This window comes from Macaca mulatta, chromosome X, assembly GCF_049350105.2.
Source record: "Macaca mulatta isolate MMU2019108-1 chromosome X, T2T-MMU8v2.0, whole genome shotgun sequence".
Taxonomy (NCBI): domain Eukaryota; kingdom Metazoa; phylum Chordata; class Mammalia; order Primates; family Cercopithecidae; genus Macaca; species Macaca mulatta.
Window position 1 is genome coordinate 146,349,259 of NC_133426.1, and position 25,134 is coordinate 146,374,392.

Below are 25,134 nucleotides of genomic sequence, written 5' to 3' on the forward strand. Positions count from 1 at the left end.
TCTGCTATCTCTGTATCCTATTCATAACACTTATGAAAATGAGTAAATAAAAAATGTGTTGGGTTTTCCATTCTAAACTGGATTATAAGGTCCATAAGGACAAGAACCACTTTTGTTTTTATTTACCACTTGGTCCCCATTGCCTAGCATAGAGTGCCTAGCTGGTTATAAATAGGCAATAAAGGAGTAAATGAATGAACTTCACTAAAGATGTTGCGTGTTTAAGTATGTTGGGGTGGATATGAGTTACTTAAAGCATATGTAGCTCTCCATAAATACAATATTCAAATGTCCTTGACTACCTTCCTGACAATAATGTAAGTTTCCATTTATGGGGCTGTAAACCAATGCACAAGCTGGCAGTTTTTTTATTGCTTTCTTAGAAGGATTATCACTCCCTCTTTCTACTACTAGTTTTTAGTTGCTAATAAGCAGGTAGAATTTTAATGACTCCTTTTGGTATGATGGACTAAGTAGCTTTTACTAGGATGTTTCCAATGCAGGCTCACATGGGCATATAATTTTAAATAAATGATTATTATACTTTAGGACCATGCCAATTGGCCTCCCAGGACCCAGGACTAAAGCTCCTCTGCTTTCTCAGGTCAAAGTTTCAGTTAATCAATTTGCTTCTAAAGTATGTAACCTGAGATTGCTCTCTAAAACTGTGTGGGCACCAGCTAAACTGGGCACATGGAACAATCTGGGGGTACTCAATGACAGAGACTTTAAATCACACTGGTTTTGGTTTTTTTGTTTTGTTTTGTTTTGAGACAGAGCTTCACTCTTGTTGCCCAGGCTGGAGTGCAGTGGTGTGATCCTGGCTCACTGCAACCTCCATCTCCCGGGTTCAAGCAATTCTCCTGCCTCAGCCTCCCAAGTGGCTGGGATTACAGGCACCTGCCACCACGCCCAGCTAATTTTTTTGTATTTTTAGTAGAGACAGGACTTCATCATGTTGGCCAGGCTGGTCTCGAACTCCTGACCTCAGGTGATCCACCCACCTCGGCCTCCCAAATTGCTGGGATTACATGAGTGAGTTATTGCGCCCGGCCCACACTGTTTTTAAATTTGAGATATTTATGGATATACATGGAGTTTCTCTATCTGGTCGGTGATGTGATGGTGGATATACAAACTTATGCATGGGATAAAACTGCATAGAACTAAACACATATACACACACACAAATGAATACAAAATATGGAAAATCTGAAAAAGATTGGTGGACAGCATCAACATCAGTATCTTGGTTGTGGCATTATAGTGCAATTTTACAAGATGTTACCATTGGGGAGAAATTGGGTAGAGTACGTGGGATCTCTGCATTTTTTCTTATAACTCCATGTATATCCATAAATATCTCCATAAAATTTTACATCAAAAATGCTGTTTCAACACCGAAACTCTAGGATACTACAGAATTCAGCTGGTTACTGAAGAAAACAGGAAGGAAGACGCTGGGGAAACGAGAGAAAGAGAAGTAGGAGTAAATATGAAACTTCATAGTGGGAAAGGTTACTAAAAGAACACTGCATTCCTGTAGCCTGCATGTCCTTAGAAACGCCTCATAGAGTAACTGTGGGTTTACTTTACTCACAGGACTATTGCTAGATCTGTGGGAAAGAACTACAAGACAGTTGCTAAAAGTTTGAAAAAGACAGTTACTAAACATATGAAAGACCTGATAATCTACTTTTTTACCTTAGGTATTGGCATATTCCACACATCTATACTATTCTTGAGTGTGATCACTTAGGAATGAATATGTTTTGAACTTATTCATGTTAAGACAGGATGTCAAATTGAGAACCAGGCAGATCCACCACCTACAGTAAAAACGACCCTAAATTGGTTGAAGAAATTAGATCCCGAAGATTCTTGGTGAATTCTGAAGTCTTTATCAGTATATCCATATTAAAAGGAGATGACAGAAGCCAAAATAAAAGAATTATGGGATGCCTGTAATCCCAGCACTTTGGGAGGCCAAGGTGGGCAGATCACAAGGTCAGGAGATCAAGATCATCCTGGCTAACATGGTGAAACCCCGTCTCTACTAAAAATACAAAAAATTAGCCGGGAGTGGTGGCAGGTGCCTGTAATCCCAGCTACTCAGGAGGCTGAGGCCGGAGAATCACTTGAACCCAGGAGGCAGAGGTTACAGTGAGCCGAGATTCTGCCACTACACTCCAGCCTGGGTGACAGAGCAAGACTCTGTCTCAAAAAAAAAAAAAAAAAAAAAAAGAATTACGGGCTGACAGGACCACTGGATTAAAATAAGCATCAGTTTCATTAAAAAGGGTAACTTGAAGGTAAATCTTTTGACTCCAGCTCTTTAGAGGATCTAAAGTGACCTTGATGGACAGTGGAAGAAATCACAAAATGGAATTCCTTGAATAAAAATTTGTTGACTTTAAATAATTTTGCCTAATGTTACATATACACGACTAAAAAAAAAAAAAAAAACTCTTGAAAAAAAGAAACTAGAATCAGCTGGGTGTGGTGGTGGGCACCTGTAGTCCCAGCTACTCGGGAGGCTGAGGCAGGAGAATTGCTTGAACCCAGGAGGCAGAGGTTGCAGTGAGCAGAGATCGCGCCACTGCACTCCAGCCTGGCAACAGAGCAAGACTCCGTCTCAAAAAATAAAAATAAAAATAAAAATAAATAAATAAATAAATAAAAAAGAACACTGCATACTGTGAAAACACAGTCACATATCTGAAATCTGCTTCAGCTCACAGTGTCAAAGAGTAAGAGAACAGAACACTTGTTAGGGAACATCTAGTTCCATACCTGCATTCTGAAGACCTGAAAAGTGAGGCTCAAAAAATAATTTGCAAAATGTTAAAAGTTTTAGAAAAAAGAAACAGGAGACTAGCTTCCCAACATTGGCACAGGGAAGAATTGCTTAAACAAGATACATAAAGCAAACACTAGCCATAAAGAAAAAGACAGAAAAATTTAACTACATTAAAATTAAGAACTTGTCTATCAAAAGGTACCAAAAAAAAAAAATAGTAAAAGGAGAAGGCAAAGTATCTTAGAGAAGATACCTGCAACATAGATAACCACAAAGCTTTAGTGTTTTGAATATGAAAAGGACTCTTAAAGTCAATATGAGAAAGATAAACGACCCAACAGAAAATAGTCAAAGGAGATAAATATATAAGGAGAGAAACATAAATGGCCCATAAACATATGCAAAAATGTTTAACTTCATTAGTAATCAGAGAAATGCAAATTAAGATCATTGTGAAATAAAATTTCACACCCAATAGATTGGCAAAAAGAAAGAACTCAAACAATAGCAAGCGTTAAGAAAATATGAATCAATGGAAACTCATACAATTCTAGTGAGAATGCCCATTGGTACAACTACTCTGGGTAACAATTTTACCTCCTTTTGTAAAGTTGCACATTCCAAGACCTATGATTACATATGTAAGACTTCCTATATATACAGTTTTGTGTTTCTATGTATATGCATATCCTACACACACACACCCCCCACAAGAGAAAGACCCTTTAATAAATATACACACAACAAAAGATGCACATTGTTCTTAGCAGCACTGATCATACCAGGAAAATAAAAAATCCTGCGAACAACCCAAAGGCCCATCGACAGGAGAATGGATGAATTCTAGTAAACTCCCAAAGTGAAATATTATTCAGCAGTGACAATGAATGAATTATGCCTACATAAAACCTTAAAAAGAATCTTAGCGGGCCAGGCACGGTGGTTCACACCTGTAATAATCTCAGCACTTTGGGAGGCCGAGGGAGGGCAGATCACTTGAGGCCAGGAGTTCAAGACCAGCCTGACCACGGCAAGACCCCGTCTCTACTAAAATACAAAAATTAGCCAAGCATGGTGGCACATGCCTGTAGTCTCAGCTACTTGGGAGGCTGAGGCTGGCAAATCGCTTGAACCCAGGAGGCAGAGGTTGCAGTGAGCCAAGATCGCACCACTCACCACTGCACTCCAGCCTGAGAGACAGAGTAAGACTGTCTCAAAAACAAACAAACAAAAAATCTTAGCAATATAATACTGAGTAAAAAACAATATGCAAACCATTTTATTTCTCAAAATAAGAAAGCTAAATATCTAAGTCTGTATACACACATGTTAAAACTATACTTTAGAATGATTATTACAAAAATAAGGCTAATGGTTACAGGGTGGTGGGAAGGCAAGGAGATGAAATAAGGAAGTAGTATATAGGTAGAATTGTATTGCTAATGTTATAATTCTCAAGTTGGCTAGTGGGCATGCAGGGGTTTATTTTATTATTATGCACATATTTTATATCTATTCTATTTGCACTGAATATTACATTTTTAAATGACAGTTTCTTTTAAAAGGAAGTGATTTTTTTCCAAGGCTATGCTGCTCATTAGTAAAGGCACTATAACAAAGAAGTTCCCATCCCCATACCTCAAAAAACTTCCACAATGTGAGGTACATATTAGGAAATAAACAGATACTTGTTAATGCACATTGAATTTCATGACTACTTAAAATTGTCAATTTCAAACATGGATTCTATAAATACATTAAGAAGTCTTCTGATTTGATTACATATGATTTTGATAGCACTGCCTTCATTAGTATCTTTAATAAGTAATATGTCTGAATTTTTACAGGATTATTTTAATTGCACTGCCTGAAATTTCAAAACAGGGATATATGTCCTCCTGATACTTTTCATCGAGGTCTGGGGTCTAACCTAACAAATAATTATGACTTTTAAAATAGACTTTATTTACAGATTCAATTTTCTGAAACTGCTCCCTTGCTAGGGCTCTCAGCCTTAGGCTGAATCACTGGCTGTAATAAACATGGCACCCAATTCAGCTCCACCAAATTACTACTTGTTCTCAAGTATATATACATGAATTGTCTACTTATTGCCTCCTACTATCTTGTAGCAGCTGTCACTCAGCCTGTCCAAGGGCTGCCACTCTATCCAACATTCTGCAACTAATTAATTGTATTTATAAGTAGAGATGAGTAAGAGTGTTTTTGAAAAATAATGGTAGGTGACCACTGGCAAATGCAGTGTTGATTCCCAGGAAGCTTGCCCATAATATTCCAGCATCAACAAAAATCCTCTCCTCCATTAGTGCTATTAGCTAAAAGATTAATATAATTAGATTTCAGTTTAATTAATTCTAGAGCATAGTACTAACCAAGGCATGGGTCTACATTAGATCCTCAATCATTCATATCAGTGTAAAACTAAACAGTATACCCACTATTAAAAACCCATAAACAGTGTCAGGCCTCTGAGCCCAAGCTAAGCCATTATATCCCCTGTGACCTGCACGTATATATCCAGATGGCCTGAAGTAACTGAAGAATCACAAAAGAAGTGAAATTTAAATGGCCTGTTCCTGCCTTAACTGATGACATTACCTTGTGAAATTCCTTCTCCTGGTTCATCCTGGCTCAAAAGCTCCCCAACTGAGCACCTTGTGTCCCCCACCCCTGCCCACCAGAGAACCCCCTATGACTGTAATTTTCCTTTACCTACCCAAATCCTATAAAACAGCCCCACCCCATCTCCCTTCACTGACTCTCTTTTTGGACTCAGCCCGCCTGCACCCAGGTGAAATAAACAGCCTTGTTGCTCACACAAAGCCTGTTTGGTGGTCTCTTCACACAGATGCGAATGAACCAGTACTTCCTAAAATTTGTCATTGTTCCCATCCAAAGTATATAAAATTCAGTTCAAACTCATTACTATTAAAGGGGAAACTGAAATTTGGGGTAGAGTACTGTCAAATGTGCAATCAAGAGATGGAGACCCAAAGAGTAAAACAGATAAAAACCCAACAGAAAACAGTCAAAAGATTCGCTCATTCCTAGACTCTAAGCCTAAACACATAGTACAGAATTATAAAGCTGGGAGAGAACTTAGATATAAATCATCCCAGGAGCCCAGTTCACAGATGAGGAAACTGAGGACAAGGGCAATAGAACTGAGTCTGGAATTCCATATTTCTGAATTCTCAATTCACTGAATAATCTTGGAAAAGCCACTTACCCTCTCTCAGTCCATTTTCCCAGCTATAATGAAGATGTTGGACTACTCAATGGTCTCTAAGGTTCTTTAGTAGTTCTAGGATTCACTGAGCCTTACAGACCAACTAGCAGCCCAAGCCCTTTATTTCACAGATGGGGAGTCTAGCAAACTACAATTATTTATAGTAGAGTCTGCCATTCCTGGCCTATAGACACTTTAGATTTGTTCATTCATTTTCACATGATCCTAGGACATAAATGTGACAGTTAATTTTATGTGTCAATTTGACTAGGCCACAGCATGCTCAGGTATTTGGCCAAGCATTATTCTAGATGTGTCTGCCAAGGTGTTTCTGGATGAGATTAACATTTGAATCAGAATACTGAGTAAAGCAGACTGCCCTCCATAATGTGGGTGGGCCTCATCAAATCAGTGTAAGGACTGAGTAGAACAGAAAGGTGGCTCTTCCCCTTCCGTTGACTAAGGAATAACTCCTCCTGCATTTTCCTGCCTTCAGAGATGAATAGTGGCTCTTCCTCAGTCTTGAACCTACTCCACTCTTCAGATTGGAATTTACGCCATCAGTTCTCCTTGGGTCTCCAACTTGTGGACTGCAGATCTTGGGTCTTGTCAAGCTACATAAACTCATGAGCCAATTCCTTACGATAAATCACTTCCTGTATATATCCTATTGGTTCTGTTTCTCTGGAGAATCCTAATAACCAAATGTGTATAATAAACTAACGCTTACACAGCACTTAAAACAGTTCCTGGAACTTACCACTCTAGGTTTTGCTGTTATTATTATGATTAAAAGGCAAAGAAAAACAACTTAAAACTGTAACAATTCCATAAACCTGCAACATATCAATGAAATCATGGATCAGCAATTCAAGGCTCTGACTTAATTATTTCTGCACACAGATATCCTAACAAAACACAAATGCCTACATTGAAAGTAAAATTTTAAAAAAGATTTTTAAAAATTTCAAATTTTGACCCACATAAAATGATGAGATTAGCTCCATCTTTGTGCAATAAGGACTTAAATAAGACACTACTATCATTGCTGAATATCTTGTACCCCTTAAAGTTGCAATAAACTCACAAAAATAATGACATTAAAAGTACTAGCACCTCAATAAAGCTGTTTAAAAACAAATTTTGAAACAAGAATTTGAAAAACACATAGACAAAAAGTTATCAAAAGGACTTAAAAATTACACGGACGTAGTGGTTCACACCTGTAATCTCAGCACTTTGGGAGGCCGAGGCAGTAGGATCAAATGAGGCCAGGAGTTTCAGACCAGCCTGGTCAACACAGTTAAACCCCATCTCTACTAAAAATGCAAAATCTAGCCAGGCATGGTGGTACACATCGGTAATCCTAGCTACTCGGGAGGCTGAGGGACAAGAATTATTTGAACCTGGGAGGCAGAGGTTACAGTGAGCTATTCCACTCCAGCCTGGGTGACAGAGCAAGACTCTACCTCAAAAAGAAAAAAAAAAAAGAAAGAAAAAGAAAAAAAAAGATTTGATTAATAAACACTTCATTTGGTATTTATACTGGAGTATTTTTTAATTGATATATAATAGTTGTATATATTTTACAAGTACATTAAGTACTTTGAAAATATAATAGCAAATTGCTGAAGAAAATCAACGTTATAAATGTGTATGAAACCATAGGGAAGCTTATAAAGCTAATTCATTAACTACATCACCAAATATTAAATAACTAAAATCATAATTTAAAAAGGCATGATGTACATATTATAAAACACAACATGTGGCCAGCGCGGTGGCTCACGCCTGTAATCTCAGCATTTTGGGAGGCCAAGGTGGACAGATTACCAGAGGTCAGGAGTTCGAGACTACCCTGGCCAACATGGTGACACCCTGTCTCTACTAAAAATACAAAAATTAGCTGTGCGTGGTAGCACACATCTGTAATCCCAGCTACTCAGGAGGCTGAAGCAAGAGCATCGCTTGAACCCAGGAGGCAGAGGTTGCAGTGAGCCGAGATCACGCCACTGCATTCCAGCCTGGGTGACAGAGCAAGACTCTGTCTTAAAAAAAAAAAAAAAAAAAAAGACTGGACACCACTTAGTCTTTGATCTCTCAGTCAAGCACTACAAGCATATAATTATAAATGGGAAATAAGATTAGAAATGCAAATAGAAATCGTATTTCATTTAGTCAGCAAACATTTAATGAACACACATTATGTCAGGCAGTGAAGCATTAGGGATATAGCAATGAGCAAAAATAGTCACAGGTCTTACCTTCATGAAGCATACTATATAGAGGAAATCTAGATACTAAGTAAGTTACCAAATACAGTATGCAAATGTAAAGTCAACTACAAAAAGAACATGAAGGACAAGTTCATAGTCACATGTGAACCTGGCATTGTCTGAGGGAAGGATCAGGGACAGCTTCCTTAGGGAAGTGATGATTAAGCTGAGCTCTGAGAAATGAGTAAGAGTTGAGACAATTGACTACAGGAGAGAAGTGCACCAGGAATATACAGTATATTATACAACGGTCCTGTGGCAGATGGAACACAAAAAATGAAGAAGGTTTTTTGCAGAAATAAAAAAATAAATATCCATCATAAAATCCATATGGAATTTTAAGGCACCCCAAATAGCCAAAACAATCTTGAAAAAGAGCGAAGTTGGGGGTCTCGCAACTCCTGATTTCAAAACATATTACAAAACAATATGCAATCAAAGTGATCAAAACCACGTGGCACTGGCATAAAGACAGACACACAAACAGAATAAAATAAATATCCCAGAAGTAAACTCTCATGCACATGGTCAAATGATCTTTAACAAGGGTGCCAAAACCACTCAGTGGGGAAAAAGAGAGTCTTTTCTTTTTTTCTTATCCTGCCCTATGATGCTGAGAGAGTCTTCAAATAAATGGTGCTAGGAAAACTGGACATCAACATGCACAAGAATGAAGTTGGACCCTTATCTTATACTACATACAAAAAGTAACTCAAAGTCGATTGAAGATCTACATGTAAGACTTATAAGCTATCAACTAAACTTAAAAATATGCAACTCCTAGAAGAAAACAGAGGGGAAAACACTCATGACATTTGAATTTGACAATGATTTCACAGATATGACATTAAAAGCACAGGCAACGAAAGCATAAACAGACAAATGAGACTACATCAAACTTTAATACTTCTGTTCGTCAAAGTAATCATCACAATGAAAAGGCAACCTATGTAATGTGGGAAAATATTTGCAAATCATATATTTCATAAGGAGATATTATCCATAATATGTAAATAACTCTTACAACTGAGCAACAACAAAAAAGGAAATAACACCCTCGCCACCAAAATGGGTAAAGGACTTAAGTAGACATTTCTCGAAAGGTGACGTACAAATGGCCAAAAAACATAGGAAATGATGCTAAACATCACTAATCATCCGAGAAATGCAAATCAAAATCACAATAAGATGTAACCTCACATCCATTAAGACAGCTACTATAGGTCGGGCGCAGTGGCTCCCATTTGTAATCCCAGCACATGGGAGGCCAAGGCAGAGGGATCACATAAGGTCAGGAGTTCGAGACCAGCCTGGCCAACATGGTGAAACCTAGTCTCTACCAAAAAGACAAAAATTAGCCAGGCATGGTAGTACACGCCTATAATCCCAGCTATTCGGGAGGCTGAGGCAGTAGAATCGCTTGAACCTGGGAAGCAGAGGTTGCAGTGAGCAGAGATCGCACCACTGCACTTCAGCCTGGGCAACAAAGAAAGGCTCTGCCTCAAAAAAAAAAAAAAAGACTGTTACTATAAAAAATATAGCAATTGTTGGTGAGTATGTGGAGAAACTAGAACCCTTAATGGGAATGTAAAATGATGTAGCCACTGTTGAAAACAGTACAGAAGTTCCTCAAAAAAATTAAACAAAATTACCATATGACACAGCAGTCTCATTTCTGGGTATATATCCAAAGAACTGAAAGCATAATCTCAAAGAGAGATATTTGCACACTGATGTTCATAGCAGCATTATTCCCAATAGCTAAGAGGTGGAAGCAATCCAAATGACTATCTACAGAAGAATGGATAAACAAAATATATATACACACAATGAAATATAATCCAGCCTTTAAAAGGAAGAAAATCAGGCCAAGCACGGTGGCTTAAGCCTGTAATCCCACCACTTTGGGAGGCCGAGGCGGGTGGATCACCTGAAGTCAGAAGTTCCACACTAGCCTGGCCAACATGGCGAAACCTCATCTCTACTAAAAATATAAAAATTGGCTGGGCATGGTGGTGGGCAACTATAATCCCAGCTACTGGGGAGGCTAAGGCAGGAGAATTGCTTGAACCCGGGGGTGGGGTGGGGGACAGAGGTTGCAGTGAGCCAAGACCACACCACTTCACTCCAGCCTGGGCGACAGAGTGAAACCCCATCTCAAAACAAGGGAAGAAAATCCTCTCACATGCTACGACATGGAGAATCCTGGAGGACATTATGCTAAGTGAAATAAGCCAGTCACAAAAAGACAAATACTGCATGAAGTGGGGGAGCTGTTGTTTAATGGCTATGGAATTTTAGTTTTGCAAGATGAAAAAGTTCTAGAGATCTGTTGCATACAACATGAATACAATTTGCACTACTCTATGCTTTAAAAAAAGATGGTAAGTTTTATGTGTTTCCTTTACAATTAAAAATACTAGTTATTGGCCGGGTGCTGTGGCTCATGCCTGTAATTCCAGCACTTTGGGAGGCAGAGGAGGGTGGATCACCTGAGGTTGGGAGTTCAAAGACCAGCCTGGCCAACATGGCGAAACCCTGTCTCTACTAAAAAATATTTTTAAAATTAGCCAGGCGTGGTGGCATGTGCCTGTAATTCCAGCTGCTCAGGGGGCTGAGGCATGAGAATCGCCTGAATCCGGGAGGCAGACAAGGCAGTGAGCTGAGATCACACCACTGCACTCCAGCCGGGGCGACTGAGCAAGACTACGTCTCAAAAAAACACATAAACAGGTGGGCGCAGTGGCTCACACCTATAATCCCAGCAAAATCCCATCTCTACTAAATACACAAAAATTAGCTGCGTGGTGGCAGGCACCTGTAATCCAAGCTACTTGGGAGGCTGAGAGAGGAGAATGGCTTGAACCCAGGAGGCAGAGGTTGCAGTGAGCAGAGATTGCAGCACTACACACACACACACACACACACACACACACACACACACAAACTACTTAAGTGAGGAAGAACTGAAGAAAGCAGTTTGGTAGTTCCTGAAAAGTTTAAACATACAATTACCATATGACCCAGCAATTCCACTAATATATACTCAAGTAAAAACATATTCATTTTAAAAAACAAAAAAATTTGCCAGGCACAGTGGCTCACACCTGTAATTCCAGCACTTTGGGAGGCCAAGATGGGTGGATCACCTAAGGCCAAGAGTTCAAGACAAGCCTGGCCAACAAGGTGAAACCCGGTATCTACTAAAAATACAAAACTAGCCAGGTGAGGTGGTGCACGTCTGTTGTCCCAGCTACTCAGGAGGCTGAGACAGGAGAATTGTTTGAACCTGGGAGGCAGAGGCTGCAATGCGCTGTGATGGCGCCACTGCACTCCAGCCTGGGCGACAGAGTGAGGCTCCGTCTCAATAAAAAAAATAAAAAATAATAAAGGACAAAAGTGCAAACCCAAATGTCCATCAGCTATGAACAAATAAATAAAATGTGCTCTCTCCATAAAACAGAGTATTACTCTGCCTTCAAAAGGAATGAGTCCAGGCACGGTGGCTCACACCTATAATCCCAGCACTTTGGGAGGCCAAGCTGGGCGGATGACCTGAGGTCAGTTTGAGACCAGCCTAGCCAACATAGCAAAACCCTGTCTCTACTAAAAATACAAAAATTAGTTGAGTGTGGTGGTGCGTGCCTGCAGTCCAAGTTACTTTGGAGGCTGAGGCATGAGAATCGCTTGAAACCAGGAGGCATAGGTTGCAGTGAGCCAAGATCATACCACTGCGCTCCAGCCCGGGTGACAGAGAGACTCCACCTCAAAAAAAAGGAATGAAGTACTGATACTGATACATGCTACAACATGAACAAATCTTGAAAATATTACTATGCTAAACCAAAGAATTCAGTCACAAAGTAACACATATTGTATGATTCCAATGGCAGTCCAGAGATAAGAAAGTAGATTGGTGGTTGCCAAGGGCTGAAGGGTAGAGGATTGGGACTAAGAGATAACAGATGGGGTTTCTTTTTGAGGTAGTGGAAATATGCTGGAATTAGATAGCTGTGATAGTTACACAGCATAGTAAACTTAAATCCACTTAAGTGTATACTTTAAAGTGGTGAATTTTATGTTATGTGAATTATCTCAATTTTTTAAAGTGAATGAAAAAAAGTGAAAGAGTGAGAGCAATACCAGCAAAGTATTTAACCAGAAATCAGCGGAAAGTCAATGAAATGCTCCTGGTGTGCGTCTGTAAAAGATCCCCCTGCAGCTGTGTAGAAGATGGATAGGAGAGGGCAAAAGTAGAAATAAAATAATCGATTGCAAAGGTCCAGGTAAATGACAGCAGTAGCTTGAATTTGAACGGTAGTAGGTGTGGAAATGAAGAAAGGTGGATGGGATGTGACAGCATTTTCAGAAATAGAACCTATTGGATTCTCTGACAAATGTGATGAAGGGAAAGGTTAGTATTAAGTTAAGACTGCTAGGTTTTTAGCTTGAGCTACTAGGTGGGGGATGGTGCCACTTACTGAACAGGGGAAAACTGGAGGAGGAACAAATATGAAAGTGGAGAAATGCTAATGACTTAGATGAGGGTGGCAGTCATGATGATAAAGAAAAGTGGCACTGACTGAGCATGGTGTTGTGATGAACTGGTTATGAGGGTGATACGTGTCCCCACCCAAATCTCACCTTGAATTATAATCCCCATAATACCCACCTGTCAAGGGAGAGACCAGGTGGAGGCAACTGAATCATGGGGGCAGTTTTCTCCATGGTGTTCTCGTGATAGTGAGTCTCACGAGATCTGATGGTTTCATAAGGGGTTCTTCCCCCTTCAGTCAGCACTTCTCCTTCCTGCCACCTTGTGAAGAAGGTGCCTTGCTTCCTAATTGCCTTCTGCCATGATTGGAAGTTTCCTAAGGCCTCCCCAGCCATGTGGAACCGTGAGTCCATCAAACCTCTTTCCTTTATAAATTACCCAATCTCAGGCAGTTCTTTATAGCAGTATGAAAATAGACTAATACAGAGGGAATGAGATGCAACTGATGTTCTGGTAAGTCCAAATGATGCAGTCAGATCTGAAAGTCTATCAAAAGCTTTCTTATCTAATAGCAGTGAAATATAAATGTGTTGGTAAGGAATGTACTCCTGAAAAAAGGCCTGATCTCCAGCTTTTTAAATAAATGACCACTAGTACTCAAGAAAATGAACTGCCATCCTGTCTCCCCTGTGTAGTCAAAGTTCCCAGAAATATGTACCCATAATTTAAGCAGGGTAACTAAGTAAGCAGTCCTATAATAATACATGAAGTAGTGTCATGATATATTACCCCGAATATATATTTCATCCTGGTCTCTGCCTTACTGTCCCTGCACCAAATCAAGCAGGGCATGGCAGCTCAAGCCAGTAATCCCAGTACTTTGGGAGGCTGAGTCAGGTGGATCACTTGAGGTCAGGAGTTCAAGACCAGCCTGGCCAACATGGTGAAACCCCATCTCTCCTAAAAATACAAAAATTAGCCAGATGTGGTGGCACACGCCTGTAGTCTCAGCTACTCAGGAGGCTGAGGCAGGAGAATCACTTGAACCCGGGAGGCGGAGGTTGCAGTGAGCCGAGATTGTGCCACTGCACTCCAGCCTGGGCAACAGAGCAAGACACTCTCTCTCTCTCTCTCTCTCTCTCTCTCTCTCTCTCTATATATATATATATATATATGTATATATATTTTAATAACATAAATTCGCTGGAGTCATAGGTTTCAGAAAAGAGCATCTATGTATAGGAAGATTCCTATAGCTATTGTTGTGGAGATCTAAAGCCACCTGACACCTGTTTTTAGCAACTCCTTTTTCAAAATCAAAATTACTACAGCAAATGTAAGGCATTGAAGATCAAGGTTTTGGTCTTTCTGCTGTATCATGGACAGCATCTTTATGTTCCCATAAAATTCTTATGTGGAAATCCAAACTTCCAAGGTGTCGGTAGTAGGAGGTGAGGCATCTGACAGGTGATTAGGCCATGAGGGTGGAGCCCTCATTAATGGGATTAGTGCCCGAGAGAGCTCATTTCACTCTTTTTCTGCCATGTGAGGTTACAATAAGTCACCAGTTTACAACGTGAAGCCCCCTCACCAGTAGCCAACCATGCTGGCATCCTATCTTGGACTTCCAAGTTCCAGGATTGTGAGAAATAAATTTCTGTTGTTTATAAGCCACTGAATCTATGGTGATCTGTTATACTTTTTGTTTTGTTTTGTTTTGTTTTGTTTTTGAGGCAGAGTCTCGCTCTGTTACCCAGGCTGGAGTGCAGTGGTGCCATCTCTGCTCACTGCAACCTCCGTCTCCCTGGCTCAAGCAGTTCTCCGGCCTCAGCCTCCCAAGTAGCTGGGATTACAGATGCTTTCCATCACACCTGGCTAATTTTTGTTTTTAGTAGAGACAGGGTTTCACCATGTTGGCCAGCCTGGTTTTGAACTCCTGACCTCAAATGATTCACCTGCCTTAGCCTCCCAAAGTGCTGGGATTACAGGCATGAGCCACTGAGCCCCGCCTGTTATACTTTTTTATAACAGCTCAAACTCATTTGGGGTTGGCATGTATGCTCTCTAAATTGACTGGTTCCCATGCTTTAAGTGCAAACAATGACCCCGCACCATTGCTCAGGTGATTGCCTCCTCCTGTAATGAGACTGCCCATCCCTAAAATCTCAGAACCTTCAGCCCTTTGGGTCCCCAAAGGTCCAATTGACAGGCTACTTCCTCCATAAAGCTCTCCCCAAGAAATGAAGCCAGAGAGCCAGTGCCTCCTTCTGAATGCCTACTGCACTTACTGTGTATGTCGTTCAAAAGGATGGCACTGGTGACCTACTGGCCTTGTGCAGAGGTTGGTCCTGTTTGCTGGTCTTCTATCTCTTCTACCAAAGTGCAGGCTACTGGTGAGCAGGGCTATACCTTACACACCTCTACAGCACCAAATAGGGGATGAGTGTTTCAAGAAAGCTGTAATTCACATGAATGTTTTCAGAAAAGAAGCCAGAGTAAATTGTCAACTATACTATAGATCCCTTAATCCATACTACTGCAAAATACATTAATTGTGAAGTTTAAAGAACGTCCCCACTGCTTACACAACAGGTGTAGCTTACATAATCTGCTCTACCCAGCTGTTACTTGAGGCAATTCCCTCCTGGCTTCTACTCCCTGTCGATATGTGGGATTACTGCACTATCCATTATGATTTCCTCATTCCTTGCGCCAACCATAAAAGATTTGTTAATTTTCCTTTATAACAGTAAAAGCAGTTGAAACTCCAAATAACCAGAGATATTCTAGGGTTTTCCATGACTATAAAACTCAAAAGACAATCCAGGATATAAACCAATATTTCTAAATATTGCCATAAATTGTTTTTTTCTTTTAGTGTTTTTTTCCCCCTATATAGTCTTCTTTGACAAAATACTACAGTATTCCCACTGTTTGGAAATTGTGTTACCCAAAAGGTACAGAATGGGATGAAGCAATGATGCAAATGAGTGTTAGGACTATAAGCAAATGAATGGGAGCAGTAACGAAAGTCCAAAAGTCAGGAAAAATGAAAATCCACGAACTTGGTGATGCTCCAGAGAGGAAACCAGCAAGTGTTGACGCTAAACTGGCAGAAACATCAATACTTCCTGGCTCCCCCACTGGGTGCATCAATTTACCACCGGCAGGCTGCTCTTCTGCTTCAAGTGACAAATAGTGAGTGCTCTCAATGACAGTATGAAAAGGAATGACCCATAATCTAGAAGCATGGGTATGGGCAGCAATGAAAAGATGTGATTGCTGGAGTCTGTCTCAGCTGCACTGCTGATTAGCTTAATGATCTTGGACAAGTCCTTTCCTTTCACTGAAAAAATGCCAGTATTTCATAATATTTGCGTGATGGAAAGAGTTAACATAGCAGGCCTGACGCTGCTATTCTTAGTAGGGCCTGTTTGCAAGGTTGGTCTTTGGCTGGTGTCTGGGGACTCGGATTTTGGGAGGGTTCCCATCACCCTGATAAGAGTGGCTCACTCTGCTTAAGCTGTGTAAACAATAGGGTTTACACTGAATACCTGCTTTCCTCCTTGGGGTCTGGAATTTTGCTGTGTACCAGGTGGAGGGTGCCTCTGTGACCAGCTCCCAATAAAAACCCTGGGTACTGAATCTCTAATAAGCTTCCCTAGTAGACATTTCATACTAGCTGTCAAAACTCGTTTGCTAGAGGAATTAAGCATGACCTGTGTGATTTCAGTGAAAGAGGACTGGAAGCTTGCACATGGTTTCCTCCAGACTTGGCCCCAGTGAGCCTTTTCCCATTACTGACTTTGCTCTGTATCCTTTTGCTATAATAAATCACATCCCCAAGCGTGTATATGTACTGAGTTCTGCCAGTGAATCATCAAACCTAGGCCAGTTTTGAGGACCTGACACAATTGGTATCGTGTTGAATAGTCTACCAAACATTTTTTTCAACAGTCTTGTGAAATAGGTATTATTATTCCCATTCTATCGATGCAGAAACTGAAGTTCAAAAAGGTGACAGAGAGTGTGCGCAGAAAATAAATATTTCAGTGTTTACTATATTATATATGGCTGTTCTCAAATTTTAGTGAGCCTAAGAACTACTTGGAATGCTTGTTAAAAACAGTTTCCTGGGGCCTATCACCCAAGACTTGGATTCAGTAAGTTCAAGACCCAGGAATCTGTATTTATAGTAAGCATCCAGGATGATGATGATGATTATTATTGAGATGGAGTTTTGCTCTTGTTGCCCAGGCTGGAGTGCAGAGGCACAGTGAGCCGAGGCTCACTGCAACCTCTGCCTCCCAGGTTCAAGTGATTCTCCTGCCTCAGCCTCCCAAGTAGCTGAAATTACAGGCCTGCGCTACCACTCCTGGCTAATTTTATAGCCCAGTCTGAAATGCATAATGTAGCCCAGTCTGAAATTCAGATCTGTAGCCCAGTCTGAAATGGAGAAACAGATTTTTCATCTGTTATTACTGACTCAGACTGTGTTACCAATTCAGCTCAAAACAATTAAACAAGTATTAATTGAACATCTACTGTTCACCTGATGCTGTGCTAACTGCAAGATCGTTTTCAAGAACACTTCTGATTTTTCCAAGAATACCATGGTAAAGAGAAATGGACTAGGAAAACATTGCCACATTAATACTTTATGACAACATATAATACAGACACCTAAAAAACAAATGATGATATCTGCTTGAACAGGGTAGGCCTCACCAATCCTCCCATATTCCATTAAATAAATATGGCGCAAGAAATCAATGATTTCTACTTCACAAATACAGGTTAACCTTCTTAATCTGGAAATCCATGGTCCATTATCATTTATAAATCACATCTTCTATTATCAAGAAGTCAGCCGAACCAGCAATCCATCCAGCCACTGCAGTAATTGAGGGGCTGTCTGCCAATGTGCGGGCACAGGGCATCCTGTGCCCATATCTGCAGTGCTGAGCACTCATTCATCATTAAGCTGCAGCAGTGTTAACATATGCTGCAGTTGTGCCAATATGTTTGTTTTACGATCACCACTAATCTACCCATATACCAGGCCAAGAAGGTAAATGTTAAGTGAAAGGAAATAAACTCAAGAGCCAGCACCTAATTCACTTGTGGAAGCCCAGAACCTCCCTCCACCTAACCAGAAAAAGTCTCCCAGCCTCGAGGGTTCCAGATGTAAATGGTTCATCTGTATAAAGCGCTACAGATGTACAGGAAATTCCACCACCTTGAAGAACAAAATAGTATTTTTTTTGTATCCCATGCATTCACCCTCTTTGAGAGAACTGATCAACCATGTTAGACAAGCAGTGAGCCTTGATGATTTTTTCCATCACTCAACAAACCAGTATTTGATTTCACTCAGTGGGCTAGTTCTTTGCACATCATGCAGACACAGCGAGGTTAGTTATGGTTCTTTCAGGGGCCACTGGCCATCCTTTACCTCCTAGAACCCACTGCTCAGCAGGTGGTAAACTGGCAGCTTTTTTGAGAAAACAAGCTCTTTTGGACAGTTGCACCTGCCCAAATCTCAATTCAGCTAAAAGTTAATTAGGAACACTGGAAACTACCTGGTATATAGGCACTCAATATTACACGCTAAATGGCTGAATTATTAGCAATAAGCATAAACAAAAGGAACAAACAGTAAACACTTAGAGAAAGTATTCAGGACACAGAGTTTTAGGTTGCTTAGTCAGTAAAAGGTAGATCAGGAAAAAAGACAAAAGCTGCTGTCATTTGTGTGAAGATTTATTTCAAGTTATAGTGGTTCATTTCTAAGTAAGTTTCCTACCTTGTGCAGGGTCGGCCTAGCATCTACTTGCAAAACAGCAGTTTGCCATGCATAGGCCAGATGAAAGGAGACAAATGCAATAAACTCCTTTTTATCTGACAACCAAACAACCAGAAAATAATTGATATTGTACAATCTATTTTTGGTAGAAAAATGACAAGTATGTAATAGTAACTTATTCATAAAGATGAAATTTCATGGTATGTCACAAATGTATTCAATGCAATGCAGTTACCATGCCCTCTATATCTGTAGTTGTGTATGTAATGATCATTACAGCTCAAGAAGACAGGAACCTTGTCTGTCTTGCTCATCTATGCCCCCAGGATTGACTACAGTGCCCAGCACATAGTAAGTGCTTGGTGAATATTTGCTGAATGAAATAATTGCTCTGCAAAACCATACAATGCCTTAATCATCTAAGAAAGAGGCCGAGCGTGCTGGCTCATGCCTGTAATCCCAGCACTTTGGGAGGCCGAGGTGGGGAAATCACCTGAGGTCAAGCGTTCGAGACTAGCCTGGCCAACATGGTGAAACCCTATTTCTACTAAAAAATACAAAAAATTAGCCAGGCGTGGTGGCAAGTGCCTGTAATCCCAGCTACTAGGGGGGCTGAGGCAGGAGAATCGCTTGAACCCGGAAGGTGGAGGTTGCAGTGAGCCGAGATCGTGCCATTGCACTCCAGCCTGGGTGACAAGAGTAAGACTCTGTCTCCAAAAAACAAACAAACAAACAAACAAAAACCAAGGGGATAATGCAGATGGCAGATCCTGGGACTTCTCAGCATGATCCAATTCCCATAATAAATCTCAAAAAAAGGGAAAAAAAGAAAGATTATACTATGGTCAGTATAGCTTTCGGCATTAGGTGTATTTATTCTAATTCTTAGAATACTAGTAATGTATACGGTATACCCCAATTAACAAGAACTCATTCTGCATAAGGGCAGGTTTACAATAATCAGTATCTATAAGTTAAGGTTATCATTTATGGGATACATACAAAAGTTGTTCTTTCAAAAAATATTTTACTGAACACCTACTAGGGGCCAGGCACTGTGCTAGGAGGTAAGAACACACTGTGAACTGTCCCTGTCTAGGATAGCCTTTCTCAATTAGGGTTCCTTAACTCCAGCTATGCAGGAAAATGTTAATTTATTACTAACAATGCATGTCCTAGGGCATCAGTGCCAATTCTCTCCATGTTGTGAAAGACTAGTCTAGGGAACCATACAAGTTAAAAGGCAATTATAACACAATATGATTTTTTTTAAAAAGTTGCTTTTAAGTATGGTCAAGTTCAACTGCTAAACCTAGACCTCGATGAACAGCCATGTGGGAGTCAAGATACACAGACCATTTGTTATAGTTGTGCAAATGTAAAAATATTGCAATACATACATACAGATATATTTCCAAACACAGTAAAATAAAATCAGTATTTTCCCGCTCTTCAATGTCAGGCCAGAGTTACTAAAGTGAAACAAACAAAAAAAAAATGTTTAATTATTCTGATAATTTAAAGGGGAAACTAAAAACCTTCTTGCTCCTGGGGGGGAAGGGGGGAAAGCAATTACCTGAACTATTTTTTAAATTGTCTCCATATATTGTTTCATTAGCCTAGCTTTGCCTTGGACTCAAAGCAATAAATTAGTTACCTATTTCATTAATTCTTATTTTGTACTTTTTAGTCATTTTAAATTTCCATTCTTCCTTATGCAGTCTATTTTCTTTCTAGTCCTGGGCATTTTCTGTGTGATATTATGACTATATGCTACATGCTTTATGAAACCAAAGCAGTTTAAGGATTTCTAGAATCAGAGATTTAATGTACTCCAGTATTTCATACTCATAATTAAGCTTTCATGTATCAAAGGTCTAGAAATGCATACCTGTTAACTATCACTCTCTGACAAGCTAAACTGACAGCGTCCTCTTGGCCAAGCCCCCAATCTACTTTATCAAGAAATCTCTTATTTTGAATCTTTAGTATAAAATAATTTAATAAGCCAAAAACAGGGGGGAATTGTTTTCAGACTTTCAAAAAATCTTTAAGACCAAGAGAACATGTTACTATAATCACTAGGAATTGCATTAAGAATAAAGCAAAACAGGATAACATAAAAGTCCACGACCCTTAAATCTCAACTAGTCCAGACTTCTGATTAAATATGCCTTTGAAGAAAATAAGTTGTACAGACAGAACTATTATTATTTATTTACTGTATTTATGGAGATGTTGACTGAGAACAGGTGGTGCTTTTATTGCACTCAGAAACATCTAACTCTTAAATCCTTTAGGACATCCTCTACATGCCTCAACCCTAAAATGCTATACACCAAATCCACCAATTTCTTTCCACCTCAAAACTGTCAAAAGGAAAGTCATAATCCATCAGAAAGAAAGGAACACAGTTATTAATGGCAAAGACGTCAAGACCATGTATTTTAAAAATACAATGAATCACTATTTTCTTTTAGCTTGAAATTGGAAAACTTGAAAAATAAATGGCATTTCAAAAATGATTCAGCAAACACAACTGAGCTATAGAAGATGATGCTTGTAAGAATCCTAAGGGATTCTTCCACTTCAGGTTTAAAATATAAAGAAAGCACTTTTCTAATATGTAGTCTAGTTTTCAACAACCAACAACTACAATCAACACCACTGTAATTTATTTCACAATCAAAACCAATTTCAGACACGTACAGGTACACTAAAAACCACAACTGACTTTGAAAGGAATTCATAGCTCCATTTCTAAAATATTAAAACAATCATAAGACAATTCACAACCTTGACTACATCTATACTGCTGTGAAAGTCTCAAAGTTCCAACCAAATCTTTAATTCTAGTCTTCTAGTAATTTAAATGGAAGTACCCCTCAAAGAATTTGTCAGGCAAAAGATGAGAACAGCATATGGTTTACTGATCTAAGAGACGGAAAAATTGCCACCCGCCCCCAAATTTTGAAGCCGTTTTTTAACAATGAGTATTTGATAGTATTTTTCACATTCAGTCCAACGGTATGCAGATTAATTCCTTGCCCTGGGCCTAGGGCTCTGACACAACTCCTAAGAACCTTTCAGCTTACTGCACAGGTACAAATTCCCGATACTTACCACAGTCATGGCTGCACAGGAAAACGTGAACAGCTGAACATTCCAGCTGCAACAGTGAGGTCAAAGCTCATTTCAGTATTAGCAAAAGTGATTCTCTGCTGAGATCTTGGTCGGGGATGCAAAGTACTAGCCTCAAACCTGCAGGCTGGCACCTCAACAACTGCTGCAAATTCTACTGCATGCCCTGGCTTCCTGGGCCAGCACTGCTTAATTACTAGACTCTGATACGATGCAGATCACTCTTCGCAAAAGGGAAGCAAATGAGCTTTTAGACCAGTACTTGAGCTGTTCAGTTTCAAATGTTCAAATCCTTAAAAAAAAAAAAAGGGGGGGGGATTTCAACAACTTAAGTTTAATGATTTTATTATGATTCAGAGCCTAGTTGTTTTCCACCATAAGAGTGCCATGTGAAAAGATTACCCTTTTCCTAAATACTACAATTAGCTTTCACTGCCACCTTTCCCTTTTTGTCACCCCCAAACAACACTCCAAGATCACAAGAATCTATGTGAAACAGAGCTATGAAGAACAATACCCGTTTGCATTCTCAGGCTAAATGTGAGAAACCAATTTTAGTCACTTGCTTCAGCAAAGCTATTAGTACAAGCCGTCACCTACGGATTTCAAGATGATTGATATGTACAACCTCTATTGCTCTATGCCACAGGTAATAAATCTGTTCCAATTTCATACTGCATGTTTCTGGGAGAGGTCAACATTTAGAAAACCATTAACATAGCACTATTGTGATAATAATATTCTAAAAAGGGATGTACAAGTATTACTTTTAACCTGTGTACATTTGTGAAAGTTTCAAATGAAGGAAAAATGAGAGCAAATTTACCCGATGTATGAAAAATGTTAGCAACGCTTTGATTAGGAATAATTGCATGAATAAAACCAAATCGACGTGTCCTCAAAAGATGTATTTTAAGGCAGGTAGAGGAACTCAGCATTCAACCCTTTTTCCTAACTACAGAAAAATCAAAATTTGCAGATGAACCATTTCTTTCACATCATTGGCAGAAATAAAATCCTATTCCCGCCACCTCCTCTTGCAATTAAGGAAGTTGCTACAAATAGCAGCACAGAACGTAAATGGTCCTGTTTTGCTCCATTCTTAATGTACCCTCTAGGAGTAAACAGGTTACTCAAAAAAGTCAGTAGCCAGAAAGCGATTTTCCCTATGGCAAACTCCCTTGAAAATGAAATTCCCCTTTCTGGGGATTTTGAAGGGGGTAAACGTGGACGGAGGAGTCCAGTCGCAGCCCGCCTTCTCCGATGGGTTCAAGGTCTGGAGTGCTCAGTCCTCCGCGAAGCTTCAGACCAGCGATCGGCAGCACGGGCAGTGGCGGCGCAGCCTCCTCGCGGCTGCACATCCACCCAGCCCACCCTGACAATCACGCTCGCCTTTCAAACACCCTAAAGGTGAGCTTTGTAGGCTGGGTCTCCAAAGTTTGCCCGGCCTCCGGTCAGCAGCCGCCCGCTGGCTGAGCCCTAGGCAAGGCTGAGTCTTGCCCTAGCCTCCGGCTCCCTCAGCCCCCAGCTCTTATTTTGGGCCACGGTGACAGGTCTAGGTTTACCTCCATGTGCTCGTGGCAGAGGAAACAAAAGAAGGCAACCTCCCTGAGAATAAAACGCCATCTTCGACTAATTGGCAAACTGAGGGGTCCCCAGGTCGGTCTCCCCACGAGTCCCCCACCACCCAGCCCGAGGGCGGCCCCCAGTTTCAGGCAGAGTTTGTAACAGCTCCGGGAAGCCCTAGTCGAATTGTCCTGGGGGCGAGGGTGGGATACCCCGAGAGCCCTACCTGCCACCCCTCCCCGGCCGCCTGGGCACCGTGTTTCGGTGAAAAGAAGAGGGGTGGTGGTGTCTCCCAGAGATGTAATTGCCCCCTGAGAAAATTGTTGTGAGGGACCCGGCGAAGGGGCTGGCGAGCAAACAAACCGGCACGCGCGGAGCCGCAGCGAGTATACTTACAAAACGATTCAAGCTCCGGCGGAACATCGCGTCGAAGGCCGCCGGGCGCTGAGCTGGGCTCTACTGGGCTGTCTGGGAAGGCGCCGTCCACAAAACACACTGCGGCGTGGGCCGGCCGCGCCAAGCGGAGCAGCGAGGCGGGCTGCCGGGCCACCCGCTCGCCGCCTGCTCTCTTCGGCTCTCCTCGCTCCCCCGCCCCCCAGCCGTCCGCAGCCTCGCCGCCGCCCCGCCTCACTCGCGGCCCGCCCCCGGCCTGCCTGACCCGGGGGCGGCAGCCCCGCGGATCGCCCTTATCTGGCCCCGGCACCGCGGGCCGGCAGCTCCCGCAGCACCCACTGAGAAGGCGAGCCCGCCGCGCGGGGGAAGGATGGCGGAGGAGCGCGAGGCTCCTCCTGTGGGGAGGGGGGCGCCCCCGTCTCTCCGCCAGCGCCGGGCTCGGCACCCCGCGGGATGCACTCTTCCCCGACGCGGCACCACCGCCCGCCTCCCCGCTGGACTCCGCGGCCGCCCCCCTCGGGGCACGGGGAACCCTCCCGAGGCACCCCGCGCCTCACCTCGCCTCAGCCCGACACTACTCCCCTGTCTCTGTCGGGAGCCACAGCCTCCCTCGCCCCAGCCCTAACTCGTCCGCCGCGCCGCGCGTGCCGCGCCGCGCTGTTCAGCTCGCAGCCCCTCCTCGGTCCGTGGCTGCCGCGCCGCCCCGCGCTCTCGTCCCGCACTGGGGCTAGGGAGCCTCGGTACAGCCAACCGGCCCGCCCCGAGCCAGCCGACGGCCAGGCTCCCCCTTCCGGGCGTGGTGGAGCGGGGCTCCGAGGCAGGGCACCGTGGGGACCCCAGCGCGGGAGGGGCGGGGCAGGGCGAGAGGGGGGACTAGTTCTGAAAGCCCACCCTCCTCATCTCCACGGACGAGGGTTCCCCCTCGACCCTCGCTACGCTGTACTCCCACCTACGCGGCTTTCCCTCCTCTCGGTCTTCCTCTCGTCCTGCCTGCCCACCTAAGCCTTCTTACTTCCACTTTCTCTGAGGTTGTAAAGTCAGGCTTTGTGTCGTTGCTGCTGCGCAGCGGGGCGGGATTTCCCTGACCCCCTCCCCGCCCCACCCCAGGCCCCTCCCGCTCGCCCCCTCCCCCGCCTTGCTCCCGGGGTAGCCTGGGAGTTGTAGTCCAACCGTCCCCCTACTCCGCCTGGTACCGCGGGCTGGGAGCTCCCCCACACGCTAGTCCCAGGTTTGCCCAGAGGGTTGAAGAAGGAAGCGCGGGCTGAACAGCGGGTTCTCCACGCTGGCCGGCTGGGTGTGGAGGCCGGGTGCACTCGGTAGCTTCCTAGTGGTGGGACATGTGAGAAGGATAAATTAGGCAAAGCTCCGAATCCTGGGAGCTTTCCCTGGAACGCAAAATGTGCGCAT

At 42.2% G+C, this 25,134-nt stretch overlaps 1 protein-coding gene and 1 non-coding gene across 6 annotated transcripts in view; both read right to left on the bottom strand.

The window, feature by feature from the left end:
* The window catches only part of ATP11C (ATPase phospholipid transporting 11C), a 203,178-nt gene extending 178,400 nt beyond the window's left edge, over positions 1–24,778 (bottom strand). For all 5 annotated transcript variants that reach the window (XM_028842295.2, XM_015128326.3, XM_028842292.2 and 2 more), the window contains exon 1: positions 23,731–24,778. In XM_028842295.2, coding sequence (XP_028698128.1) covers positions 23,731–23,757 — 27 coding nt within the window. In that variant the 5' untranslated portion in view covers positions 23,758–24,778. The remainder of the gene's footprint in view (positions 1–23,730) is intronic.
* MIR505 (microRNA mir-505) lies at positions 15,892–15,975 on the bottom strand. Its single transcript, NR_032557.1, has one exon. It is a non-coding gene; the product is annotated as a microRNA mir-505 (primary transcript).
* Positions 24,779–25,134: the final 356 nt, after the last annotated feature.